The 25872-nt window shown below is 40.9% G+C and overlaps 5 protein-coding genes across 6 annotated transcripts; 2 read left to right on the forward strand and 3 right to left on the reverse strand.

Moving 5' to 3' along the window:
* Window positions 1-222: 222 nt before the first annotated feature.
* Window positions 223-4616, reverse strand: LOC116926392 (aminopeptidase N). The gene is given in 17 exon segments (XM_045176144.1): window positions 223-668; window positions 740-818; window positions 875-1023; window positions 1025-1190; window positions 1270-1448; window positions 1515-2009; window positions 2072-2252; window positions 2319-2400; window positions 2473-2605; window positions 2607-2627; window positions 2687-2747; window positions 2812-2934; window positions 3013-3278; window positions 3281-3338; window positions 3408-3528; window positions 3727-3761; window positions 3867-4616. Coding segments are annotated over 17 exon segments (2931 nt in total). The 5' UTR covers window positions 4460-4616; the 3' UTR covers window positions 223-479.
* Window positions 4617-7421: 2805 nt separating this feature from the next.
* On the reverse strand, window positions 7422-11607 carry LOC116926394 (thyrotropin-releasing hormone-degrading ectoenzyme). The gene is given in 14 exon segments (XM_032933276.2): window positions 7422-7855; window positions 7925-8003; window positions 8087-8395; window positions 8450-8554; window positions 8556-8629; window positions 8690-9187; window positions 9255-9435; window positions 9503-9584; window positions 9650-9803; window positions 9862-10366; window positions 10454-10574; window positions 10652-10686; window positions 10743-11308; window positions 11377-11607. Coding segments are annotated over 14 exon segments (2868 nt in total). The 5' UTR covers window positions 11401-11607; the 3' UTR covers window positions 7422-7720.
* A 4368-nt stretch (window positions 11608-15975) lies between these two features.
* On the forward strand, window positions 15976-17659 carry LOC116926423 (GDP-D-glucose phosphorylase 1). The gene is made up of 7 exons (XM_032933310.2): window positions 15976-16188; window positions 16255-16559; window positions 16656-16758; window positions 16849-16946; window positions 17036-17202; window positions 17307-17375; window positions 17449-17659. Exons 1-7 carry the CDS (start codon window positions 15991-15993, stop codon window positions 17580-17582), a joined length of 1074 nt encoding a protein of 357 aa, XP_032789201.1. The 5' UTR covers window positions 15976-15990; the 3' UTR covers window positions 17583-17659.
* A 130-nt stretch (window positions 17660-17789) lies between these two features.
* On the forward strand, window positions 17790-19869 carry LOC116926430 (lysoplasmalogenase-like protein TMEM86A). The gene is made up of 6 exons (XM_032933331.2): window positions 17790-18103; window positions 18414-18583; window positions 18727-18920; window positions 19037-19152; window positions 19255-19365; window positions 19425-19869. The coding sequence occupies exons 1-6, from the start codon at window positions 18083-18085 to the stop codon at window positions 19623-19625; spliced, it is 813 nt and encodes a 270-aa protein (XP_032789222.1). The 5' UTR covers window positions 17790-18082; the 3' UTR covers window positions 19626-19869.
* A 3798-nt stretch (window positions 19870-23667) lies between these two features.
* On the reverse strand, window positions 23668-25861 carry LOC116926465 (repetitive proline-rich cell wall protein 2). Of its 2 annotated transcripts, XM_045176425.1 has the most exons (4): window positions 25104-25861; window positions 24994-25042; window positions 24451-24925; window positions 23668-24390 (listed from the first exon to the last, which is right to left on the reverse strand). In XM_045176425.1, the coding sequence occupies exons 2-4, from the start codon at window positions 25003-25005 to the stop codon at window positions 23885-23887; spliced, it is 993 nt and encodes a 330-aa protein (XP_045032360.1). In that variant the 5' UTR covers window positions 25006-25042; window positions 25104-25861; the 3' UTR covers window positions 23668-23884. The 2 variants fall into 2 exon arrangements, with proteins under 2 accessions (XP_045032360.1, XP_045032359.1); XM_045176424.1 differs by having other exon boundaries at window positions 23668-24925.
* Between the last annotated feature and the right edge of the window lie 11 nt (window positions 25862-25872).

The following is a 25872-nucleotide window of genomic DNA, read 5'->3' on the forward strand; positions in this document are numbered from 1 at the left end:
TCAAACAGAAACGGGCAAAAATAATAAAATACATTACATAATAACAGATTAGATTTACTTCGGTGTTTTTTTTGTGTCCTCCAATCGGTAATAATACGATCATACCAGCCACGTTTCGAACGTTTTCGAGACAATTCAACAACTGTGATGTCTGCCTAAATGAATGAGGATTAGCGGAAGCTTGCAAAGCGTGATAAATCACAGCAGCAATACATATTCATATTTGATTCAAGCTGCGGATGTAATATATGGTAAACGAAGATGGGTATACAAAGACAAGAGAAACATCAACATGAAACGCCATTTTGCTTATTCATAAATTAAAATACTTCCTTATTTCATTATGAAAATACTCTAAGTTAACCTCGACATTAGAAGAAAGTTAGTTGAAGGCATAACAGTGTTTCAGTGGCAAGGATAAATTACGTACTACGTAATTAAACCAACCCAATACCTAACGACAATATCACAATTTTAACTCACAAAACAGAAGCAACATTTTCCTCTAGGCGAGTCAAATCATTTCCTGTTTCACCAATTAAGGTGTGATATTTTAGGTGTATCTTCTGTAACTCAATCTGCCGTACGTTACTGCTGATTGTAGCAACGATGAGATCAATAACTGCAGGACCCAGCTCGTTCGCTTTGTCTTCCAGAAATTCGTTGACCTTATTTTATGCCAGGCAACCAGTATAAGAATCATAACATGTTTATAGTGTCTAATAACCAAAGAACAAACCTTCTCGAGTTCGTTGAGTGAGGAGGATCGTCGCGTAACGGCCACCAGAAGATCTCGCATTCGGGGAGGGTTTCGGAAACTACGAGAAAAATGTATGCAAAATCACAGTAAAATTGCCCATAACTGTGGACTTACTGTTTGTTGAGGAATGCCCAATTCAACATTACGAACTTCATAGCCAACAATCGAGCAGAAGGATTCTCGGCCAAACTGTTCAGGATGATTGACGTCTCAATTGGTTCCTGGTTAATCTTTGGAAGGAAAACCCGTGAAAGCAATTGCTTTGATGCGGCTTGTATCCGTAGTACAAGCCATTGCTTTGAGGATCTTTCTTTTCTTCGACAATGTAGCAGAAGAATCACGACTACTGTTCCAGGCGTAAGACCACTCCAAAGGACCTCCGTAACGTAAGGCTGTGCACCAAATATCTTCAAAGTGTTTCTTCGTTAAGCTGTGGCGAAAGCAATTAATAACCGTAAATCAAAAATGACGAATTCTAATTTAGTGTAAATGATTAAGATGCAACGCACCTGGATTGCGCTGGTGTCACAGTGTCGTTAATGTAGTCACGGAAGAGATCAAGAATACGATCGACACATAGCTTGTCGTCATTATGGCAATGAACGTCAAGTTGTCCAGAATTATAATGGTTTCTGGACTCGGTGTTTTGTGTTGGTACAATGTAAGTCATCATAACTTTAACCATTGCCTGTAGGATCAAACAAAATTAGTTTAGTATACAGTTCAAAGAACAAATAACGCAAAATAACCATACATCAAGTTTCTCATCGTGGATTCCTTGAAGCGCCATCATCTGCTTGATTCGACCAACATGACCAACTGCCACACTTCGAACAAAGTTTTCCTCTTCAGCTCGACCCAGGTACTCGACCAGCCTCACGCTGACTTCATACGGCAGTGTTTTGACGTGGCATAAAGTGAAAACATCATCAATAAGTTGAGCTCGATTCAAAGGTGGAATAACCGTATGATTGCGTATCAGCTGCTCTGATAGAAGCTCCCATCCAAGTCGATCGTAATTTACACGGTAGTAGCCGCTGTATTGGAGATTGACTAAGATCCAGACATTGGTATCGTCAGGACCTTTAATAGCTACGGAAGGGACTTTTGGAGTGAGCCACACCACCGGTATTCTATCGTCTAAGGAGAATTTCGGATCTGCGCCATTGGTCATTGAGATGGGGACCCACCAAGCAACCGTTTCCGTAAAATTATCCGTCAAAGGATTGCTCGAATCAATAAACGGCGTCTAATAAATGGAAAATACGATGAATTTTTCCAGACAAAGGATGTAACAAAACACGCCTCTACCTGTGTAAGCTGGATGGTGCCGTTCGGGTTGCGATCAACTTGAATCAAAGGATAACCTGACTGTTCGGTCCACGTCTTCATAATCCGGCCAACATGTTTGCGAGGAGAAAGAGTGCATGCTCGGCGGGACTCTTGGGTGAGAATCGCCCAAAAGTCTGTACTGTTGGCGGCTTTAAATTGACTGGGAAAGTAAATTAAATCGCTTCACTAAAAAGGTAAAGGGCCATTTCATATTAAAATAACTCACAACTGATTAAAGTAGCGGTGAAGTCCATTCTTGAACGCTTCGTCCCCAACAAATGATTTAACCATTCTAAAAATCACTGAAGCTATAATACCCAAAATGGAAAAAAACTTACAAAATGTAAACAAGCGCTAAATTAATTGCTCTAAAAGGTTACCTTTAGCGTAGGCGAACCCATCAAATTTATGTTCGATAGTTGGAAGGAGTTCAACTGGGTAGTTCAGAGGTATGGATATATTCAGGGTATCGTGAAACAGCGCTTGTTGGAAGAACAGAACCGTAATAACATCCAACTCCCAATTCAGGGGCAATCTAATTTTTTTTAAATGTTAACAGTGACTGAACAATAATTATATTGATAAAGAACAAACCTCATTGAGAACAATATTTTCAAATAGCGTGGCAAGTCCTTCATTGAACCAGATATCTGACCTGAAATTCAAGTAGTAATTAGTTTAATCGAGCATAGAATGGTAATATTAGAAAATCAAATTACCACCAACGAGACGTTACTAGGTTACCAAACCACTGATGAGCAATTTCATGAACAATAGTTATGGCAAAAATGGCTTTTTCCATTGGGTCATTTGCGTCACTTTCTTGGAGGAGAGTAGATTCACTAAAAACGTTGGTTAAAAAGAAAACTCGTTGAACAAATAACTTAAATTTCACAAATAAAGAACTCATTATCACTCACCTTTGTACAATTAATCCCCAGTTTTCCATAGCACGGGCCAAATCGTACCCTGGGAGAGACACCATATCTAGCTTGGGAAGTGTATATGGAATCCCGAAGTAATCTTCAAGCGTCTCCATGATTGTGGGCACCAAACGGTATGCCAAATCGAGTTGGCTAAATTTCTGTTTCTCAGTCCACAGCCTGATGGTAATATTTCGGCCATTGATCGACAAGTAGCTGGTCTCCAAGTACTCGAGTTCCGAAATTACGCAAGCCAGCAAGTATAGGTAGACATAACCGGTGTCTTTTCAAACGTGGTCCAAACCCAGTCGTCAACAGTTTTCCTGCGTGTAAAAAATGTCGTGAACATTCATATTGTTTCACTATGTCGTCTCTTTTTTCTTTTAACTTACAAAGATGTTGACGAATTTGAAGGCATATTTGAGATGGCTCTAAGTTTGGAATCATGACCAAGTGTTAGCTCGATGGTCGCTTTGAATGCGGGTTCGTCGAAACAAGGGAATACTTTACGAGCTAATGAAACATGTGAAAACATAAAAGATGATGTTTACCACAAAAGATGGAAGATAAAAAAACAGTATATATATAAATATAGGAATTCGGATAGATCCGAATACAAGAAAAACACAAAGCTAATATGTAGGGCAGTGGAATAGTAAGCTATTCATAGGACTTCCTCTACAAATTTACTATGCTAGTAAATGAGATCACCATGGGTAGCTTCCAGCTGGGTTGATCCAATCCATCTGATGAGTAAATAATGATACCCCAACAATTCAACATGTAAAAAAAGAAAGGAGTACAATTTCCTGCGCAATTTTCGAAGTTCTTGTTTTCTCAAATTAACGTACCTTTGGCGGCAGCAGTTATTATCTTCTTGCTTCTTCTGGACACGGAAGAATCCAATGTTGTCACCGTCATTTATCTCCGCCAAGTAAAGAATGCCTATGCGATAGAATGCACCGACGATCAGTTCCTCTTTCAGTATAATTATCATCTGCTCACTATCTTCATCCAGGTGAACAGATTGGGCAATGTCTTTGTCGTCTCGACTCTTTGGCTTGTCATCGCTCAACAAATCCAGGGCATCAAGTACGCCGGAGAAGCACATCCTCTCCACGAGCATTCGAGATACTTCGTTGTCGATCACTTCACTATCGGCATAAACAACCGATTCCACCGGAAGTACTTGTCCGTGGAGAACTATCGCATTGGTGGGTGAGTTGACTGTCACATCGATCCAAACATGACCACACAGTCGAGGATTTTCTTCAATAACGGGCAGAAGAGTCAGCTGGTAATGAATTGGAGATATCGCATCAGGAAGTCTAAAAGGACTTTGGTTTTCCCCGTCACCGTGAGCCGTTTTCGTAACGACTATTTTCGCAAAATAAACAGCAATTAGTAAAACTTTCCACGTCGACTGCGACCAAGCAACGCTCATTTTCAAACACAGCACGTTGTTACCACAAACGAAAGTTTAGTGCAAGTAATACAATTGAATACGTGTGAAACAGTCTAACAACTTGTTAAGGGCAGCTAAAAATACGCAATAATTTTACTATGCTTGTGATCAGCATCAACGCCGTGCACCGACTGATGGTTACCATTTTCTCCCTTCAAACGAGGTACTGGCCGACAGAATAGAATACCTGCAGGGCTTCCATCTCTAAGTTTACTTTGGTAACCGCATTGTACGGAGCTGCAAGAGGGCCTCCTGCTTTTACTAATTGTACCACATTGGTTATCGAGAACAGGATATTTATGTACATACACAATAAAGCTAAAGCTACCATAGGGAAAGATAAAAATGACACTAATCGGCAGTAGCAGACGAATCACTGCCAGCACGTAGGTTACATTATTCACATGTGGCTTATCGATCTCGTTGGACTATGGTTGACCATTGCTTAAGGCAAAGAGAAATCAATCTCATTTCGGCTTACCTGTTCACAGCGTGCCTGCTTTCCTGCCTTACTTTTCACCTTTAACATCTTAGCCATCAGTCTCGTAACTGGATTACATGCTGTGCGTTCACGTCTTACGAAAAGGTCGACTGCTTGAGTTGCAAATCGTGTAAAGCGAGGTTGCAAAAATTCCTACAATTCTCCTAATATAGAATTATTGAAAATAAAAAAACAAAAGAAAAGTCACTACAATGCATTATACAACAAAAATGTGAATTCCAATTTTGTTTGTCAAAGCAGGTGCCCGTGAAAGGATGACTTGCATTGAGTCCATTCGTAATGATAACAATCAGGTTTGGCGGCTTTGAACACTGTTTGGTAAATTGGCTGACTAACTTTCCCTGTCCTGTTACTTTACATTGTGCTCAATTCTGAAGTCTTGATTATTTTTGTTGGGCGGAACTTGAAGCAGGAAGCTTTGATGCGTAGGAAAAGAACAAAGCATTAAGTGGAAGACGAGGCCAAAAAGGAGTGAGGGGTCTCGTTATATGGCACATCAAAAATTCAGCAGAAGAGGTCGCATGCATAATGTTGACTGTCAAAGGCATTTTACTATAGTCGTGGACTTTGAATGAGCTGCTGCACCGTCTGGCACAAACAATAAGAAAGGTCTATACAGCAACGATAGAAATGCTTGTTTTCCTTTTCCATGTATTCAATATGATGGGAATGTTGTACGGTACTACATCGAAACGGTGTCGGGCGAGTAGCCAACTCAAAATTTCTACAGGGTAAGCATTTCGGTTTGTAAGGACCAAAGGCTGAATTGGGAATATAGGTTAGATATTTGAATTGGGTTTCCCACAATTTTCAGCATCTCACATTCTGTCATTCGATAGATATGGATGAAATGAGATCAATTTTTTCAATGTTGTCAGCCATCAATACAGACAACACAAGAATGGACGCGTAACAGCACTGGGCATCGTAACTAGAACGCCAAAAACCGACAGTGTGTTCAACATTCACTTTTCCGTTGAGCTCTAGAGAAATCAGATGTTACTTTAACGTCTCAAATGTTAAAGCTAATATTGAAATTCAAATAGTTTGATGATAAAAGCATGCGTCTCCGTGCGTATCCATTAGAATGGGTGATGGTACTAACGGTATTTGTGCCTTTTCGTGTTAACTGTATCAACGCAGTCACGTTTTCTGTAGAATTTATTCCTCCACGCAACGGTGATGACTTGGAAGTTTTTAATATAAAGAAAAAGAAAATTTGCTTATTTTACAACATGCAAGACAATCGTCAGTAGATCTGAATGCAAACAAACTTGATAGTTCAAACTTATCATGAATATAAACGACTGAAAACGTTAAAAGTTCCCCCACCACACTAAAAAACCTGCCCGGCACCTTTTTTGGAACGCGACTTTTTTTGACTCTGTTGAACGATTGGCGGCACTGAGATGAAAAGAATTTAAAAGGGTGTAAGCAAAACATTTCTTTATCGTGTTACGTTTGAAAGCCATCAAACGACAGGAACGTGATATCTGGATGAAAGACAAAAAAACCTGCAGTGCGTTTTTAAACGAGTCCAGTTTGAACGCGGAAAGTCGTCCCACCGTGACCGAAAGAGAGAGCAGACGCCATCTATGTGCCGTTTAGTAAAAACCTACCATGAATTTGCGCTAAGACGAGTTTTTCACATTTCGTCACATTGAAAATATTAACCGTTGCAATGAGCATCTCATTCCCATTCACTATTTCTACATCGTTTACAAAGATTGAACAATATTTTCTCCCAACCCCGTAAAACGGGTCTAGTGGTATCCAGAGTCACGAAGACGCGTATTATCCGATTTGATAACAAAGTGAATCTAGACTTGGTCACACGCTTTCAAAATCAGAGTCGCTTTTGAAGAGTCAGTCAGGTACTGGATGGATATTGTTGACGTATTAGATCTTTTCTGTCAGACCTTTTCAAATATTCAAATTTAGACCAACACCTAAATATACAGTACCTTATTGTCGGACAATGCAATTGGAAAACTAACAATCCTTATAAAAGTAAAAGAAATTAATTCGTTCCGTTACATCCGTCGTTAATCCGTTACATCCAGCTGCCCAGTCAGGTAGCTGTGATGTAATCCTCTTGATGTAAAATCCATGGCATTTCCCACGCTGATTTGCGCAAGGTGAAACGGAATCGGTATCGATTTAGAATCGAATGGATTGTTCCTGATAACGTAGACATAGACGGGCGCTAATTTTCGCAAAAAGCTTCGTTACTTGAAGCCATTTAACTAGTCCAGCGCAGCTCCAAATAATGGCTATTGCCCACATTTCTCTAACAAGAATATCAGGTTACTTTTAGACAACGCTACGATTACTACAAACCATTTCGCCATCAATTTGTTCCTGCAAATAATGGCAGTTATCCAATGCACATATGCAGATGTAAAATCTACTATTTCGTGACATGTGACATTTTCTACGTGTTTGCGAAATCGCAGTGTATTTCTTAACTCACTTTTCGGAGGTTTAGTTTACGTACCTTAAAATGAGCTGGTAATATATTTTCACCTTCAATTAAACTTGCGCGGCGCATACACCGATTAGCGAGAGAAACACTAAATTACGTGGTTACTACAATACTGGGTTACCTTATGATCTGTACAAAATTTCCAATGTTTTTCTAGTTACACGACCACTGCGCTGCGGAGGCAATTATACGAAGAGATTGGCAAAACATCTGTTGCTAAAAGACATATTTAGTTTCTTTCGTTTCTTAATTTTCAGTATTCAACAGTTGTGTGCGAGTCGTCGGTGGCAAGTTCCAGCCATTCCATATTGTTGTTTATCGCAGCCATGATGCGATTTACACCTCCGGATTCCAGCTCTTTTGAATTATTTACAACGAAAGCTTTCACCTGTACATAAAATGGAAATCGATCCACGTCAGGTTGAATAATAATAGGGGATAGAGTAAATAATTAAACCTTCTCCAGCTCCTCCATCGAATACGAATGCTTGGCGATAGCCGTCAGCAATTCAGACATCAAGGATGGATTTCGGAAACTAGATTTAGATAATAATCGAGCACAATTACACTCTGCTACGATTTGATAAAAAAATGAAATACAAAATAAAATAAAGCTTACTGTTTGTTGAGGAAGACCGAATTGGATAAAATAAAAGTGACAGCCACTTGATGGACCGATGGATTTTTAATCAGTTGCTGCATTATCATCAACGTCTCTTTAGGTCCTTGCTTAATGTTTGGATGTAAGACTCTAGTTAACAATTGTTTGGCGTGCATTGAATCAGTCGTGCAGCACATCGCCTTGAGCATCTTCCTCGTTTCAGGCAACGTTTGGTCACCGTACAAGCTGGTCATGTTCCATGCAAAGTTCCATTCCGGTTGGCTTCCGTGGCGGACGGCTGCACACCAAGACTCCGAGTTGGCGGATCTTCAATTAAACTATCACTTTAATGAAAAAATGAACTAATATTTTGAAACTCACCTGTCTTTCCCTGGATGGATGGTTCCATCAATGAAATCACGGAAAAGTAGGAGGGCTTTATTCACGCACTGATGATCTCCAGAATCGCAATCGCCCACGGCCTGGATCACCTGCCAACATTTTTGCCATTCGTGATTTTCGCTCCCGTGTGATATACGCCGACATGTTCTTAATCATTTTCTAGAAACAAATAAAAACATTGTAAGGCTAATGTAATTTATTATGTTTTTTGATTGATACCTTTTTGTCGGGATTTTGGATGCTGTTCGCAGCTATTGCTTCCAAAAATTGAATGTGACTTTGGGCCACCCTCCGGATTAGCACGTCGTCGTTCGTATGGGTTAGATAACGAATCAATTGAAGTGCTATGTCGTACGTAATAATTTTGGCGTGTCCCATCACGAAAGCATCGTCGACGAGTTGCGATCGTGTGATAAATGGAATGACCGTGTGATTGCGCATCAATTGTTCAGCGAGAAGGTCCCAATTACGGCGGTCGTAGTTGACACGATAGTAGTTGCCGGCTTGCGGGTTCACCAACACCCAAGTGTTGTTGCCTATCGTACCTTGCAACTCCATCGAAGGCTTCCTGGGTGATAACCAGGCAACGGGAAGTCTATCCTTTGGTGAAAACCTTAAATCTTCACCGTTCGTCATTGAAATGGGGACCCACCACGAAGCTGAAACGGCCATTGTAGAATTATCCTTTGGTGGCGAATCCGAGTTTTTGAATGGTCTCTATGAAAAGAAGAAGGGTGTTGATTGTGTAGTTCTTTACAACGTTTTTTTGATGGATTTGTGTTACTTGGCTGATGTGTATTATCCCGTTTTTGCTGCGGTGAACGTGAACGAGAGGATAGCCCGGCTGTTGTGTCCATGTTTTCATTATCCGGGCAACATTCATCCGCCCAGAAATGGTGTGCGTTCGACGGGCTTCTTGATTGATGAGATTCCATAGATCTGTGCTATTTGCGTTTGCGTATTGACTATTCAAATCCAAAATTCGAATAATCCTGAAATGATTATGCAGCAAAAACTAAAAGTAAAACTTGCTATTTGTTGAGATATCTACGGATGGCAGACTGGAACGCCTCTTCGCCAACAAAGCTTCTAGCCATACGGAAAATTGCAGCACCTGTTCAGACGAGATTTATCTTCGTTAAACTCAACAGACCGGATGCGTAGATTTTGTACGGTTACCTTTTGCGTAAGCGATGACGTCAAATTTCTCATCGACACTGGGATAACTGCTAGCTGGAGCACTCAGCGCGAATTGAGTGCTTAACAAGTCACTTCTCATGACCTCTTGGAGGAAAACGAGCACCACTGTTTCGTATTCCAAATCAGACGCGACCTGGAACAGCGAACGTTTGTTACTAAAGTTGGAGAAAATTAATCAATGGACAACGTACCTGTTCCAGTATAGCTGATTCAAACAAGGTCGTGAGTCCTTCGTTCGTCCAAATATCATCCCATGATGTAGAACTAACAAGGTTGCCGAACCACTGATGAGCTAATTCGTGAACGATGGTAGCACCAACTATAGACTTGTCTATATCGTCTGTCGTCTCGTCGACCAGCAGATTCATTTCACTATGAATTATGAGTCCCCAATTTTCCATGGCTTTGCCTTCCTCGTATCCAGGTAAGGCAATCACGTCCAGTTTGGGTAACGAATAAGGGACACCCAGGTAATTCTCTAATTTATTCAACGCCTTGGGTATCAAGTTGAGCGCAAAGTCTAAATGGCCGAGTCGGTGCTGATGCGTCCACAGTCTCACGGTGACGTTCTTTCCACTAATTGAATGATAAATCATTTCAACATGATTGAATTCAGTTAACACGCAGGCAAGCAGGTAGGTGGACATGACGGGAGTCGTGTCAAATGTGTCCCAAACCCAATTATCAACCGTAGCCCTGTCACATTAAGGCAACAGATGGAGCGTTAAGAAAAGGACAAATGTTAATGCATTCATACGTAGATGATTTTGCCGTTTCACGTACATGCGTGCAGAAGATTTCAGCGGCATATTGTTGATGGCTTTTAAAGTAAAATGATGTCCAACCATTAGCTGAAAAGTGGCTTTATGTGCCGGCTCGTCTATGCAAGGGAACAACCTGCGAGCTATCAATTAAATAACAAGTTTTTGTCAACACCATTTTCCTTGAAGAGTATACTGTATGTATTTCAAAATTGAGTACCGTGAATTGCTTCTAATTGTGTAGCCGCAATGATCCTGTTAATTCCCAATAAGTTGCATCATTTTTACGAAATAATTGATCATTTAATTACCTCTTGCAACAATCGGATTTATTGCCGACTTCGTATGTAGCGCGGAAGAATCCTTTATTACTCTCGTAGATGTTGCCTGAATACAACAATCCAATGCGATAATAGTCTCCCTTTTTCAACACTTCCTTCAAGAGAATGCTAATCAACTGTTTCTGGCCGTCCGCGTGATGATCGAGCGCAATGTTGCTGCTGTCGACGATTGTATCGTGATAAACAGCGGCAGCGAAGCAGAAATTCTCCACCATTAATCCATCTTCCGATTTAAATTGACTTCCTCTTTCATTCGCGTCCGATGACACCGGCAACACAATAGCTTTGATGATAGTCAGATCGGACGCGTGAAGAACAATCAAATTCGTTTCCGCACGAGCTTTCACGTCGATCCAAACGTGGCCGCACAAACGAGGATCGTCTTCCAGGACGGGTAACAATGTTAATCGATAATGAATGGGAGTAACAATCACCGGTAGTGGTTCTAGATTCTCGTTAGCCATCACCTGGAACATCAACCTGGTCGTCAACCACCAACAGGTAAAAACCACTACATTGTTGATAGCCATTTTTCTCTGAAACAAAAACGAAGTAATCAGAACTGTGAAAAGATATTTCAAGCACGATGGAACTACGGTCGTACTAGTGCTTCGAGATGCGTCGACATGCTAGCGAGGCACGAGATCGACTGAGTCCCGAACGGAGCTCGCTAAAGAGTGTCGTAATTTTTTCCCGAAACGGAGAAACAAGAGAGCCATAGAGAGACCGTTCGCATCGTCCTTTATACTTACACAACCGAGCCGTTAACATTTCAAACATAAAAGTGTAGCCTACATTTTTATTATGTATGGGGCTAATATCAATAAATGCAAGTCAAACTTCCAGAAGTTTAATTTCCTTCATTTTTTTGTTTTTTTTTAAACTTACCAATTTTTGCAAGTCGTGAATTTCTCTTACGGCTCATTATATTTCTCATGTGGGTGTGTGCTACTCTGTCGTACAGCATGGTAACATTTCCGTTCAAGGATGTTTCGTCGTTGCGCTCCAACGCTCGCCGATGGGATCCTCGTCCTTCTGTTCCGGTCTGATCTTCCTCTTCTTTCATTTCTATCACTAGGCGCCGCCCGTGTCACACCTGGATAATTTCAGTAAACAAGAGCCTTCGCTCAGTCAGCGCTAAATCGGTATACGTTTGACAACAAATTAGCGGAGACAATGGACAGGAAAAAAGGATGAACGAGGATGAAGGTCAAAGAAGCTAAACGGTGTGCAAGAATATCGTAAATAATCTTTGAAATCCCTGTAGGATGTTAGTGGAAGGTTTTCCGCAACTATGACCGTTTCAAGAAATGACGTTTCCCCCTACAGCTCGTGTTAAGTCTTTAAGAAGCCACAGCAAAGTCCAGATGTTTGGCGTGAAACGACGACAGGTGCTGCCCTGTAAAAGAAATCCCATTTTAAAAAATGTTTAACATCCGAATTATCTGATGACTTTTCTTTTAATTGCTTGAATCTATACATTCGATCAACATTTCAGTTGTTTTCCTCGCTTTGTAAAAATTTATCGTCCGGGACGAGGCGGAAAACGAGTTTGGAATTCAAGATGCATTGATTCGTGACATAATTTCCGTTAAAAAGAAAATTCGTTCCTTTGAATTTCGCTCTACGATAACGAAATTTGCACAGTCATAGTTGATGAGGAAAACATTTTTGCTAATCCGCTGGATGCTACATCCTCTTTGCGACCTTATGACTCCCTGAGCCTACGATGCAACCAACTCTCGAGTAGCTCATTACACGTCATCTGAAACGCAACTGTTTTTACTGTGAGATGGTGGATACAATTCAAAGACAACCAATCAGAAAATAGAGTGTATGAAAGGATGATGGAAGCAAAGGAAGTGTCGATACTTATCATCAATGTCTATACAGTGGACACCATAAAGAGAGAAAGCTTCGCTAACGAATATTTACGCCGGTAGTCGTAAAAATTGGAACGATTGAACTATTTCGAATTCGTTTGTATCTTCAAAAAGAAGAAAAAAAAATATCCAATTAGGTTCACGTGATTTTTTATCGTTGGGAACGGTGTCAAACAGAAAATGTGAAATAGGGTACAGAGAAAAACTTTCTTAATATCAGATGTTCACTAAAGGGTGTCCAAAAAGCCATTACGTAAGTTTCACGTAAATGTGGGCCGTTCCCATTTTCGTTTTTTCTCTCAACCGACTGAATTTTTCGGTTTTTTTCTTTATTAACTTTACGCTTCAGTTAAGGGATGTACGTTTTGTACAACTAGATCTCACTTAAGATAGTAGAGTAGCAAAATAAAGGGGGCGTGCCGCTGTGTCTCTGCTGTTTTGGGCATGTCAGTTTAGAAAGTATAGTTCTAGATGAATGGAGATTACCTTCGGGTTAACGTAAACGAGCAGCAAACTGAACACGAAGAAAATCCGAAAAAAAGAAAATCAAAGAGAACCGATTTTTTAGGTCTCTGACCCAAACAGCTAGTTCATGCTGGACTACTATACAGCCGCTTTTCTTTTGTTTCGCTTTTCAATAGGTCCTACAGGAAGCCTCGGGTAGAGTAAGCATATTTTCTAGCAACAAAACAAAAAAGAAAATGATGATTACCTTTCCTTTTACAATTGAAGAAGTTCTTTTTGCTGACTCTACCCCCAATTAGCTACGGTTGGAAATGCGAGAATGTATAACTAACTTTAAATCCGCCCCGATGTCTCATTCGGTTCGAATACATTTGCTGCATGCATAATCTTTGTCGGTATAACATCATCATTATTTTCTTCCTACTTAACGAATAATTCCTCGTTTAACAAAGAAAACGTCATACATTTTTAAGATTTTGCATCATTTCACATACGTGTATAGAGACATCAATTCGCTTTTCTTGTTAATTATACGTACAATGAACTAACTCAAAAGATACTACGTCATATTAATCGCCCACATATTAACGCAAAAGGGCAAAGAAAATGATTTAATTGACTCATCTTTATGTCTCCCCACCGCGTGAATCAAGTAATTTTTGGCTCGTTCTCGATTTCGAGCACTGACTGAATGAAATAAGAATGCAAAAAAAAACAGGACAATTCGTCGTTAACCTAACAAAAAATGGTTGCACCGTGCTGAAAGGGAACTCTTAACGGAACGCCAAAACTCGGTAACGTCAGCCTACGAGCGTATTTTGTGCGGGAATTTTCGTTTGACACGCGAAAGAACATCTTTTCTCCTCATTTTCGAAATTGGAGACCCTCCTTGTTGTTACTGAAGGCTCGGCATTAATATCTAAGATCTTTTCAAACGAAGACTTTGAGAGAGAGTTCAACATCTTTTGTCCGAAAGAGAGAACAGGTAACCGTGTCAAAGAAAGAACAATCTCTCTTCTTGTTTTGTTTTTTGTTTTTCTAGGGCAGTAGGATTATTATAGCTTATAATTTTTCCAGTTGAAACTGTGTTGCTGCACTTATAGAAGACATTAGAGAGGTTCACCGTCAGACTGTAAAGAAAGATTTATTATTTTCCGGACTTACCCTAAATGTCGAGATGTTAGACTGGCTACAGAAGGGAAGATCCCGGACGCATTAAGTTCTTTTATCAATCAAATCGATCATTCTAATGTTAATTTTTCGTTCCGCTTTTCTCGAATGCCACCTACAGACGTGAAAATTGGGTTAATACGGGATTAACTTTAGCTAACTGAAGAGGCTCTTGACATTATGTCGAATGAACCAGGTCTCAACTTCTCATTTGAATATGTTTGAAGATGTTATTTTTGGGGCAGTCAAGTGTGCTTCCCTTCTATGGAGCATACCCAAAGACCTTCATAGTTGTAAACCTCAGACTCACGTGAACCCACAGGGTCGACTGCAAAATTCACTGCAGAAATTAATAAAACGTCCAGTGTACCCACAAATGTTTTGAGGTTAATACATTTTGACCATACAGGGAAAAGTTGTTGCTTCCTCTTGTGCATATTCGCAATGACGTGTCAGTCGCCCACTTTGAGTAGGGATAAGAGCATTCTTTTGTGGCTAATAAAACTCCCCAATCAAACAATTGATGTTGATATTTTATTATCACACAATTCATCACGCTCTCGTCCAGTGCTGATATACTACTGATAAATAAATAGCCCCTGACTTTGTTAAGTCTTTTGATTTACGTTCAAGCGCTGGCTTTGCAAAATATATATATATATTTTTTTCATTTTAAAAAGAATTATAGTTGGCTGGTGCTACCTTGCACACTAGTGATTTTTGCGACAAGCATTGCCAACACGACGCCTTATTTGAACTCAAATTTCACAATCGCTGGCTGGATATAAATAAAAACGGACGAATAGCGATGGCTACTACGAATTTAACTCTGGTGTGGCTATTTTATCTTGATTCGTGACAATCAATTCACGTTCTTTTGGCATCCTTGCCAAGTGCAAGCTTTGAGTATTATTCTAAAAGCTCCGTTATCAGAGATTCACGTTCTTCCTTTTTAAAGTCCTCAGATCGATTGATCTCGTGCATTGAAAAATTATTGTTCTACAACACGAATAAAACCAGAGATGGTGCTTTGAAAATCGGGTAAAGTCGATTTGATTCACGGTACATGGACGGCTTTTAAATCCCGTTATAGATCTGAAAACCTTGGGGCCCCATGATCCTGTTTCTTTTTATATTTAAAAAAGAAATTGTATATCTATTATTATGCAGAAGAAAATGCTGCGGGGTTGTAGGACATTCAAAGACGAGGCAAGTCATTCTTGATTGGTTTCTATAGCGCAGAGTTGTCCGTTTTCACTTCGTGAATGATCACGTGAACAAGGCCACTTTTCCCCTCTAGAAAGAAATAAAATTAGTGAAAAAAAAAAAGTCAGACACGCCGGAAGACTCAGCGACTATGCCCAAGAAATTCGTTCCATTTCACGAAAATCGAAGCTTTTGCTGTAGACACTAGTAAAGAGACAGAAACATCTTAAAACGTATTTTTTCAAAAGTAAAGAGTCCATTTTTATGTTCCACGAAGGGCAACAATTCCGCCGGGCCCTAATCATATCCCATTCAGAAACTGTAAAGCCAGTAAAGAACCCTATAAATTATTTTGTACGACACGCGAACGTCTTAAAAAAGAAAGGGACGTTTGAAAATCGTCGTTTTCAAAGTAAGAGGGCAGTTTAAAAAAAAGGAAATGTCAGAATATCCAACAGCATTTGATTTTAGTTTTTCTCTCGTTCGACACAATCATGGTGATGGGCTGTTTAACTCACGGGGCTCTTGTGCTGTCCGTTCCTGCGCCTTCATCCGTTAACCGCCAACATTCCGAATTCGATCGTATTCTGCAATGCCGCTGGAAAGAGGCCGCCGATGCAGGCGTCTGCTTTTATCGTTTGAATCGACTCCAGAATAAAACCATCCCCGGGCAATACCGATTTGTTGCACAAGTATTGGAATATGCACTTAATTCGATTTAAAGTAAAAAAATGAATTAAACTAAACTTTAATTACAGTACAATCCGGAAAAATCGAAACCTGGATGGAGAAGACCGAGCCAGAATTTGCGCAAGGTCAATCAAGCTTTCGATCCACTGCAATTTAATTTCAATCAAATTCACGGAAGAGAAGTTGTTATGGGTCCTGGTGAATTATTATTGGATTCCGACGACGAGATCGATACGTTTCTAATAATCAACTTGAGTCCACTTGAATTTGGCAGTTGTCTGCTAGTGCCAAAAGTGTCGCAAAACATTCCTCAACGTATGACACTCAACGGACTAGAACTTTTGCTAACAACAGTTCTCCGCAGCGCTGATCCGTAAGCAAGCTATTGTATTTCATAACGAAATATTAATAATTGAATTCTTGTGGACCATTTTTTTTTTAAATGTAACGTTCCCTTTTACGGTTCAAGTCGTTTAAAAGCCGGATTTAGTAGTCCTGGAGGCTGCGCATCCATTAATCATCAACATTACCACCTCTACTACCTACAAGAACAGCTTTATCTTGAAACAGCGGTAAATATCCCTGGCCTCATATTTTCTTAACGTATCATTTAAAACATTCAACCTGTCCATTTAGAATAAAACAAACTGTTTCTGTTTCAGCCAGTTGAACACATTGCTGGTCCTTGTTTTGCGTTGAAGGATTACCCAGCCAAAGGATTTGCTTTCCAACTTGACAATGATCCGACTCAACTGGCCAGGTAAATTGAATTGAGTCAGGTTATTTTGTTTTAGGCAGAGCAACTGAGCCATGGTGTTTATCAGTCGTTCAACTTATTTCGTAACACAGACATGTCTTTACCTTGGCTGATTACATGAGGCAGAACGAGATAGCTCATAATATGTTCATTACTCGAGGCACACGCTTCGAGGGGTCATCATCCGACGACGACGTCCACTGTGAAATAATTTACGACACATTACGCGTATTCCTTTGGGCACGTGAACCTGCTTTCGGTAGGGATAATATAATAAATGGAGAATTTACCAAATGATTAATAGCCCTTCTTTTTGTTCTATGTTCACCTTTCACCATATGTTTGCGCCAACGTCAAATGCAGGAGCAAAGAAAGATTACGGTGGTATGAATCCCGCCTTGTGCGAGCTGGCTGGCCATTTGCTCATGACAGGTTAGCGTGAAAAATAAATTTTATTCTTTTTTTCTAAATGAATAAGGCTCTTCTTTTCAATTGGGCGTCGTAGATCACGAGGAATACGAGACCATGACAGAAAGAATGGTATCAAATATCTTCGACAATTTGACTGCGTCATTATTTCAGCGTTTGCTTCCGAAGATTCCTCAACTGTTACACGATAGTTGTCGAGATTCCTCCTAAGAAAAAGAATTAATCAAAAAGCAAATAAATTTTTTCATTGGCTGTTATAAATAAACAAGAGAAAAGATAGCTGAAAATTGAATTTCGAAACCAAACTTTAGTAGCACAACTTAGCGCTAGATGGAGAAAGAATCACGCAAAGCTGTTCACGCCGAACTGTTTACAGCCACAGGGCTGTTGTTAGGAGGACTGGGTGACTCGATAAACGTCTGGGCTTGTAGGCAAAAGTTCTCTCACCCTCCCCGTCTTCGATCGTGGATGCGTAGATTCGCAGTGAGGGGTCCTTTTTCGACGGTAGATCGGACGAGAAGGACACACAGTCTTTGTGAAAACCCCGACGTTGTTGGCAGTGATCCCTGTTATTCCTAATAATAATTTGAAGCTATCCAACTGTGCACCCTTCATTCGCTTGTTTACCTTTTTTTTTCTGTTGATGCGCACTTGGTGTCAACCTATTCGGTTGTTCTCAAATTCGTGTGGAAGACGTTAAACCGTTCGTGATGACGTCACCAAAACAAGTGGTATTATTATATCCTGATATTTTATTTTTCATTGTCGCCACCTGTTCTAGTTTTTGTCTGTCGTTAAACGACCAGACATGTTGTTTTTAAGCTCAAAGTATGTGGATTAAAGTCGTACTCGATCGCCCCGAGGATGGCCTTTGTAACCAACATTGCAATTATCTCAGGGTTTTTCTATCGTATCGATTACAGCATGACTATTGTTTGTTTTTGGCCAAACTTGATTCGATTGCTTCATAACAATGGGAAAGTGACAAATTCCTAAATCTTTTCTGATTCTTTTTTTTTTTTTTGGTGACGTTATCTATAGTTAAAGAGCGTCGGACCAAAATTAGTCCCGTTCTTCAAGACGCTGGCCATCTATTTCGTCGTTTTCATTCCGGAGGACAATCCATCCCTCTTCGCCATGTTCCTTAAATGTTTACCGATCCTAAGTCTCTTACTCTTCGTGCTAATGCACGGCATGAGTCTCGGCAATGAGTGAGTTATTTTCGCCAACAATTGTTTTTTTTTCCTCATCTCGGTGCAGATGTACCCGACCACTGTCCTCAAGGCTGTTTGTTCACCTTGGATAGAAAAACTAGATTAGTAATACATTTTTTTTTTCCTGGAAAAAAAATCAGGTACACATTTTCACGACGCATTTTGATCGGCCTGATTTTCTCCTGCATCGGTGACGGTTTACTCGTTTGGCGTGAACTTTTCCTTCACGGAATGGTAGCGTTCGGTATCGGTCACATGTTTTTCATCTCAGCTTTCGGATTCAAACCGCTCAACATCCCGCTAGGCATTCCGATGTACATCGCATCAATGCTCGGTACTTTTAAATTTCTTTAAAAAAAGGGAGAAAAAATGATTAGATATTCACGAAGAGGTCATTTCAGGAAAATGACAAACAGCGTGAGTGATAACAGCTGTATCGTTTTCAATCAGGTCTGTCTATGTGGCTGCCGCAACAAGCACTGATTTACAAAATGACTGTCCCTATTTACACGGCACTGCTCGTGACAATGGCTTGGAGGGCCACAGCCCGTGTCCGCTTCTTTGAGGTAATGACAACGGATGCTCCGGGATCGATAAAGCGGCCGGAATAGGAAGGGCGTTGACTTTCACATTTTGTTAATAATCGATTTTTTTTGTTAACCTGTTAGGAGCTGTGGACTTGGACGAAACTTTGCTCTTGCGTCGGTGGTTTATTCTTCGTTATTTCGGACGCAATCATCGGTTTACACATGTTTTATTCGCCCATTCCATACGGCCAGGTATTGATGCAAATTGGCTATTGGAAAACTTGTTACCGACTTGTTTTTCTTTTCAACAGGTGTTGATAATGACGACTTACTACGCTGCCCAACTAGGCATCGCGCTCAGCGTTGTCGATTCGAAAGCGAGTTACATCCGTGAGGAAGAAGAAAGCCGGAAGAGGCAGCTGCTATTGGACGAATCGGAGCAGGAACAAGGATCGATAATCGGAGAGGGCATCGACCTCCGCCAAAGACGGCTGGGCACTTTCGGACGTTAAAAAGGGGCATCTCATTTGCATTCCGAATGCCAACAAAAACAGACGACCTGTGGCAAAATTTTAATAGTTCATTAATCGTCTAGTCTTTGTTTTCTAGTTGTGATGTAATTAGAATTTACATTTGCATGAAATACTTTACTCTGATGTAGATTTCGTGAATTTGGATAAGTAACACGTCTGGATCCATAGTTCAATTGTTTGTACCCGAGAAATTCGAATCGCTATTACAAAGGAAGAACTTCAATTATCTTTTGTGCATTTCCATCTGCGGGATTTGACGAGACTCGGCATCAAATTGGATGAATTTTCTCTTGGATCGATGATTGTCTGTGGGCCATAAGAAAGATTGGACGCAGACCCATTTGTTTGATTACAGTCGGAGAAACTCACTTGTGTGTCGGAGAACGTATTAAACACTAAACCGAACGTGACGTAAATATCAAATGAAAGCAAGCTGTAAACGAACAGAAATTCCAATTCGTGGCATGCGTTCATGTTTATTTGCTGGGAACACAAACAGAAACGGGTAGACGTGTGTAGGGTCGGAACAAAGGACGCGGAGAGGTCGTTTTGTGTAGGAGATCAATACAAGCACATGTTAGAACTTTTGCTATAATAATAATCAACCTGCACATTGTCACATGTATTTAGCCTTTTCCTAGTCTCTATTCAACCGTCAACTGCGAAAGTAATCGAACGATCCAACAAAAAAAGAGAAACGTGACGTGAATACATGCCTTTACAACACCATTTCCACTCTTCCACCATAAAAATAGAAACGTTTGAGAAGTTAGAGCGTGAATACAAAACAATGTAAACCCGCTTGTAGAGATTTCACGATAAAGATTGGATGTCTAATGACGTGACTTGCTTACGATCTACCCTGACATAAAAGTTTATCAAACCTTGTCGGAAGAGACCGTTGATGAACCATGCGCGATCTAATATTCGTCGGACTTGATGATGTTTGCAACACTCGATAAATGAACAAATTCTACGGGTCACGGGATCAAACTTTGCTTACATTAAAGTGATACTGGCGGTCCAGCCACATGTGTGCCCCCATGTGTTGACACTGCACAACTTAACGCATAGTTACAAGTTACGATGAAAGGCACAGTTGAAGTTACGACTGTTAGTCAGGGCGACATCTTTAAAGCACTAACTTCAGTATTACATCGGCACAGAAAATGTAACCGTTGCTGGCTGGTATTTAGTTCGTACTCAAATTGTTAGAGGTAGAGGCTAAATAATGAAAAGGAAGCGGCCATTATGGATTTTTGATACCCCCTCCCCTTAGCTCCGGTGTATTAACAAATTATCTACCTAGAAAAAGGTCAGGGGGAACACAAATGTATGAAAAAATTAAAATAAAAGTATCAAAGGCACAAAGCGAAAGTCAATCACTTAATGCGATTAAATCACACGACGATCCGACTGGAATTTTAGTTGGACCTTTGCAATGTCCCTCATTTATAAAATGTTGCTCAGTTATCTCTTGTAATAAGAGATAAATGCTCTAATATATTTTAACCATCATGGACAGTAATCGAATAATTCCCCACTCTTCTCGATTCCATTTCGAGTGCCATTGTATAATTCTTAATTATGCAGTACCATTTGAGAAAATAAAACGCAACGAGTTATTCGGAACAGAATCCGTTTATTCAGGAAAAAATTATTTTTGACTGACAAAACAGTGCTTTGAAGGCGATAAACAAACTTAAAAAAACAAAAGAAAAACGCTGCAATGAACAGGGGTCAAGTGGGACGGTAGAAAATGCGCTGTTATTAATTGATCGTTTTTCCGATAAACGAACGAAGGTGATTCAATTCACATTTTCTGCAACTTTGAAAAACTTCGTGTCGGAAAAAAGATACAATTAATCCAAGGAGATTTCAGTCCACTCCTCGAAAGCTTGCCCACTTTCAAGATCCAGGTCCGATTTTGATTTCCATTCATTGAGCTTTCGTGTCGTTTTCATCTGTGGTTGATTGTTAGCGTTTGCAGAAGAAACATTTGCTCCCGCATGCGTCAAGAAGCTTCAGTTCGGTTCCATTTGGAGTTTGAACTGCGAGTTCCCATTACGATGCTGCTCCTTGCTTTCAGGTAGTTTCACGCTCGGAGGTGTCGTTCCTTGAGGGCCGTACCAAGATGGGGGACTTGGAGATGATCTTGGACCATCAGATGAGACGGGTACACGTTTAGGGGCTAATTGTGTGCCGTAAGCTCCGTTAGGAGGTGGCGGAGGCATCGCTGCCGAATTTAGCCCATTTCTTGGTGATGACATCGGTCCTTGCTGCATTTGTCAGGATAAAGGTGTCTCATATGCTGGCCTGTTTTGGTCCGTCACCGTTAGAGTCTGGTTGTGAAAGATACGGTTTCCATCATTTCGTTTACCGTTTGGAACAGCATAGGTATTCGGATTAGCGTGACCTATTTCTGATTCGACGGTTACGTGGCTACGGCTAGTCCCGTAGAAAGATGAGACCGACATTGCTGCTGGCTCATTTCTTTGCGAAGGCACAGATGATCTTCTTGGACCATCAGATGAGACGGGTACAAGTTTAGGGGCTGATTGTGCGCCGTAAGCTCCGCAAGGAGGTGGCGGAGGCATCGCTGCCGAATTTAGCCCATTTCTTGGTGATGACATCGGTCCTTGCCGCATTTGTCCCGATAAAGGTGTCTCATATGCTGGCCTGTCTTGGTCCGTCTTCGTTAGAGTCTGGTTGTTTCGTTTACCGTTTGGAACAGCATAGGTATTCGGATTAGCGTGACCTATTTCTGATTCGACGGTTACGTGGCTACGGCTAGTCCCGCAGAAAGATGAGACCGACATCGCTGCTGGCTCATTTCTTTGCGAAGGCACGGGTCTTGATGGATGCATTCGTTCTGCTGACGTGGTAGATTCAGTCTCGTTTTGAGGTGGTCCCCGAGCCTGTTGATTATTGGCCTGATTTCCTTGGTTTCGGTTAAGATTTGGGGTACCATACACGGCGTGATCAATGTCCGTTCTAGCAGCGGAACTCCTGGCTGGAGGTGGAGTAGATTCATTTCTTTGCCAAGGCATGTGACTGGGCTCCATTTTTTTTGGCAAAATGACCCGTTCTGAATGTTTCTTGTGCTCCTGAGTTTGGTATTGTTGCAGGACATTGCTCGTAATGGAGTTAACACGACGAATTTCTTGGTTTTCTGTCTGCAATTGCATGTTGCCTTGTCGTAGAAAAGCGTTTTCTATGATTATTTCTTCATACCTACGCAAGAATAGATTGTCTATTTCCAGGTTATCGGAATATTCATTCCGCGGCTGAGGTGAAACCTTCGGCAACGGACCGTTGGGCCCTTGGGGTGGACATGCATTCTGGGTTTTTCGGAAGCCAAACGCAGGGGCCTGTTGCCGTAGATGATCATAAGCAGTATTACACGTCGGTTCATCGTATATGTGTTGATCGGTCGAAACATTGCTGCCACGGCCAAACACATATTGATTACCAGATGGAGGAGATATTGGAAATGAGCCGAAAGCCGTCTGGGACTGTACTGGGATGGGTGGCAATGGCCGGCGTGACATATCCTGCTTGACTGCTGGTTCGGGGGAACTGTCTACTGACTCTCCCAAGATTATCGACATAACCCAAGAAAAAAGTTTGGTGAAGTAAGACATCATTTTGGATTGAATTTTGTCTTCTTGAAGCGAATATGAATACAAAAAGGAAATCACTTGATGTGTCTATATTGAATTCGGCTAGGATTCAGCGACTCACATTTGGAGATGTGGTACATTTTGTTTAATTTTTAAGATTAAAATTCAATGGAATAACATTCAATTGTACCTTTTCTCAAAGCTAAATTTATTTCACGTAATGTTCAAACCATTAATCAGTTTAGAAATAATAGTAAATGTCATAAATATTTGGAAAATCATCGTTGATGATGCTGGCTATATCGATGCATATGGTGTTCATGCAGCCTCATTGTTGCTAGCGCCACCTGGTGTGTTGTGCAATCTTCCGCATTATTTTTTTTTGCTAATTACTTGGATAAGTTAATAATGCTTTTATTGGCTTCAGTTTTAAATATAGTATGAGAATGCTTCTTGAAAAAAAAGAACAGACAAATGGCATGTCGGTTGACGTAAATACAATAAATCAAAGTTCACACAAAAGTAAGTAATTATATTTCATTCATCTTTGGGATATTCATTTTTATTGTTGCTTGATTGCTGCACGGTGATGAGCGTTCCAGTCTGTCCAGCACTTTAAGGTAGCGTGGGTTTCTTGAAAATATTCAATGTCTTTTCTGTTGAAGGTTTACCTTTGTCTACCCATATTGTACCATTCCAGCACCATCTTCCCTTGCAGATTTCATTGCTCGGAGTAGTCAACGATGTCTTCCGAGTCGTGGCAACTGGAACAGATCTCGGTGTAGTAGGAGCCGACATTGGCGGTCGGGCAGGAGTTGGAGTTGGTGTAATAAGAGGTCGAGGTGGAACGGGAGCAGGCACTGGAGACTGAACGGGGAAAGGAGCTGGAACTGGAGGAGGTCGTGATGGAACTTGAACTGAAGGCCAGGCAGGAAAATAAACTGGCGTTGAAGGACGGACCTGTGGTGGAACTTGGGCTGGAGGACGGACCTGTGGTGGAACTTGCATTGGAGGACGGACATGTACTGGAACTTGCATGGGAGGTCGGACCTGTGCTGGAACTTGCATTGGAGGACGGACCTGTGCTGGAACTTGCATTGGAGGTCGGACCTGTGCTGGAACTTGCATTGGAGGACGTACCTGTACTGGAACTTGCATTGGAGGACGGACCTGTACTGGAACTTGCATTGGAGGACGAGCAGGAATTTGGACTGGTATTTGAGGCCGGACTGGATTTGGTACCGGAGGTGGTACTGGAACGACAGGTCGAACGGTTGTTGGCATCGCTGTTGTTTTCACGACAGGTGGATTAGAAGTAATCGGTTTCGGACGACCGCTTGAATAATCGCAATCAACCCACACCCAAGCTGGTTGATTTCCCTTTTTCGTCTTCTCAGTTTCACTCTTTACCAAACATTTGCCTGGCCCTCTCTTCTTGAATTGCCCTTCAATCTTTAAAGGTTTCTGTGTAGTCGTAGGTCGTTTAGTTGTACTGATCATAATTAGATCACCGTTACTATAAACGCAATCAACCCATTCCCAGGACGGACTTTTGCCCGTCTTTGATTCACTTTGCACTCGACATTTGCCCGTTCCTTTATTTTTCCAGTGTCCGTTTACCATCGCCACCAACGCACAGGTGTAAAGCAACATGACCTGTTTGTTTGATTAAAACAGGAAACAAAATGAGTCACGCTACTTAAGTGATGATTTGCATATCTTACCGAATATTTCATGGTGAAGGTGACCCTCTTGGTTGTGACTGGACAAATGCTACGAGATGAAATGTGTCGATAACGATGTTGACTATCGTCTATTTATACAAAGCTCTTACCAAAATGGACTCGTCGTTTGTTATTCGTTGTTATCGTCAAGGTTATTCATTGGTATCATTTGAAAAGTTCACTTTCAATTTCTCGTTGATTTCTTTTTACTTGGATATAATGCCGTTATGTTGATGAATATGTAATCCATTTCCGCTGACATTGCGTGCGTGAACCGAACGAGCTCGAAATTTCACGACGTTTCCTTTTTTCTGGCCAAGAAAAAGATGTGGTCTGATGAAATTGAATATTTTCATCAATGGCTCTATTGACAGGGGTCGACAATGTGACAGCCGAACGGAAGATGTGACGTCAAGGTTGTCGTTTGTTAGCGTTGACTTTGTTAACGATTCAGGGCTTCTATATAACGAATGGAAATTTACCATTTTCTCCTTGCGATGGCTTTCTTTTCGTTGAAGAGCCCCCCTCTTCACCTGCGAAATACAACTCTAAAAAGAATTCCGCAATCCAATTGAAAAATAGCATTCGAAAGTTTCTATTTGTTCAAACGATTTACACGTGCCACCATCGTTCCACAAATAGTGGAAACATATGTTTCTCATTTAATCTAACGATAGTCTTCCTTATGTTATCCGGACATCAGACAAGGCAACTGTGATTGAGGGAATCCTTAAAAGGATGGACGTGAACGGCATTGAAATCATTTCACGCTACACGACGAGTCATATAAGCCGTACACATGCCTTCGTGAATAAGAGAAGGGGTCTCTTTTTGGTAATCCCCCCTTAATTGGGAGAGATTACATCGATCAAGAATGAC

The sequence above is a fragment of the Daphnia magna genome, linkage group LG7 (assembly GCF_020631705.1).
Source record: "Daphnia magna isolate NIES linkage group LG7, ASM2063170v1.1, whole genome shotgun sequence".
NCBI classification, from domain to species: Eukaryota; Metazoa; Arthropoda; class Branchiopoda; order Diplostraca; family Daphniidae; genus Daphnia; species Daphnia magna.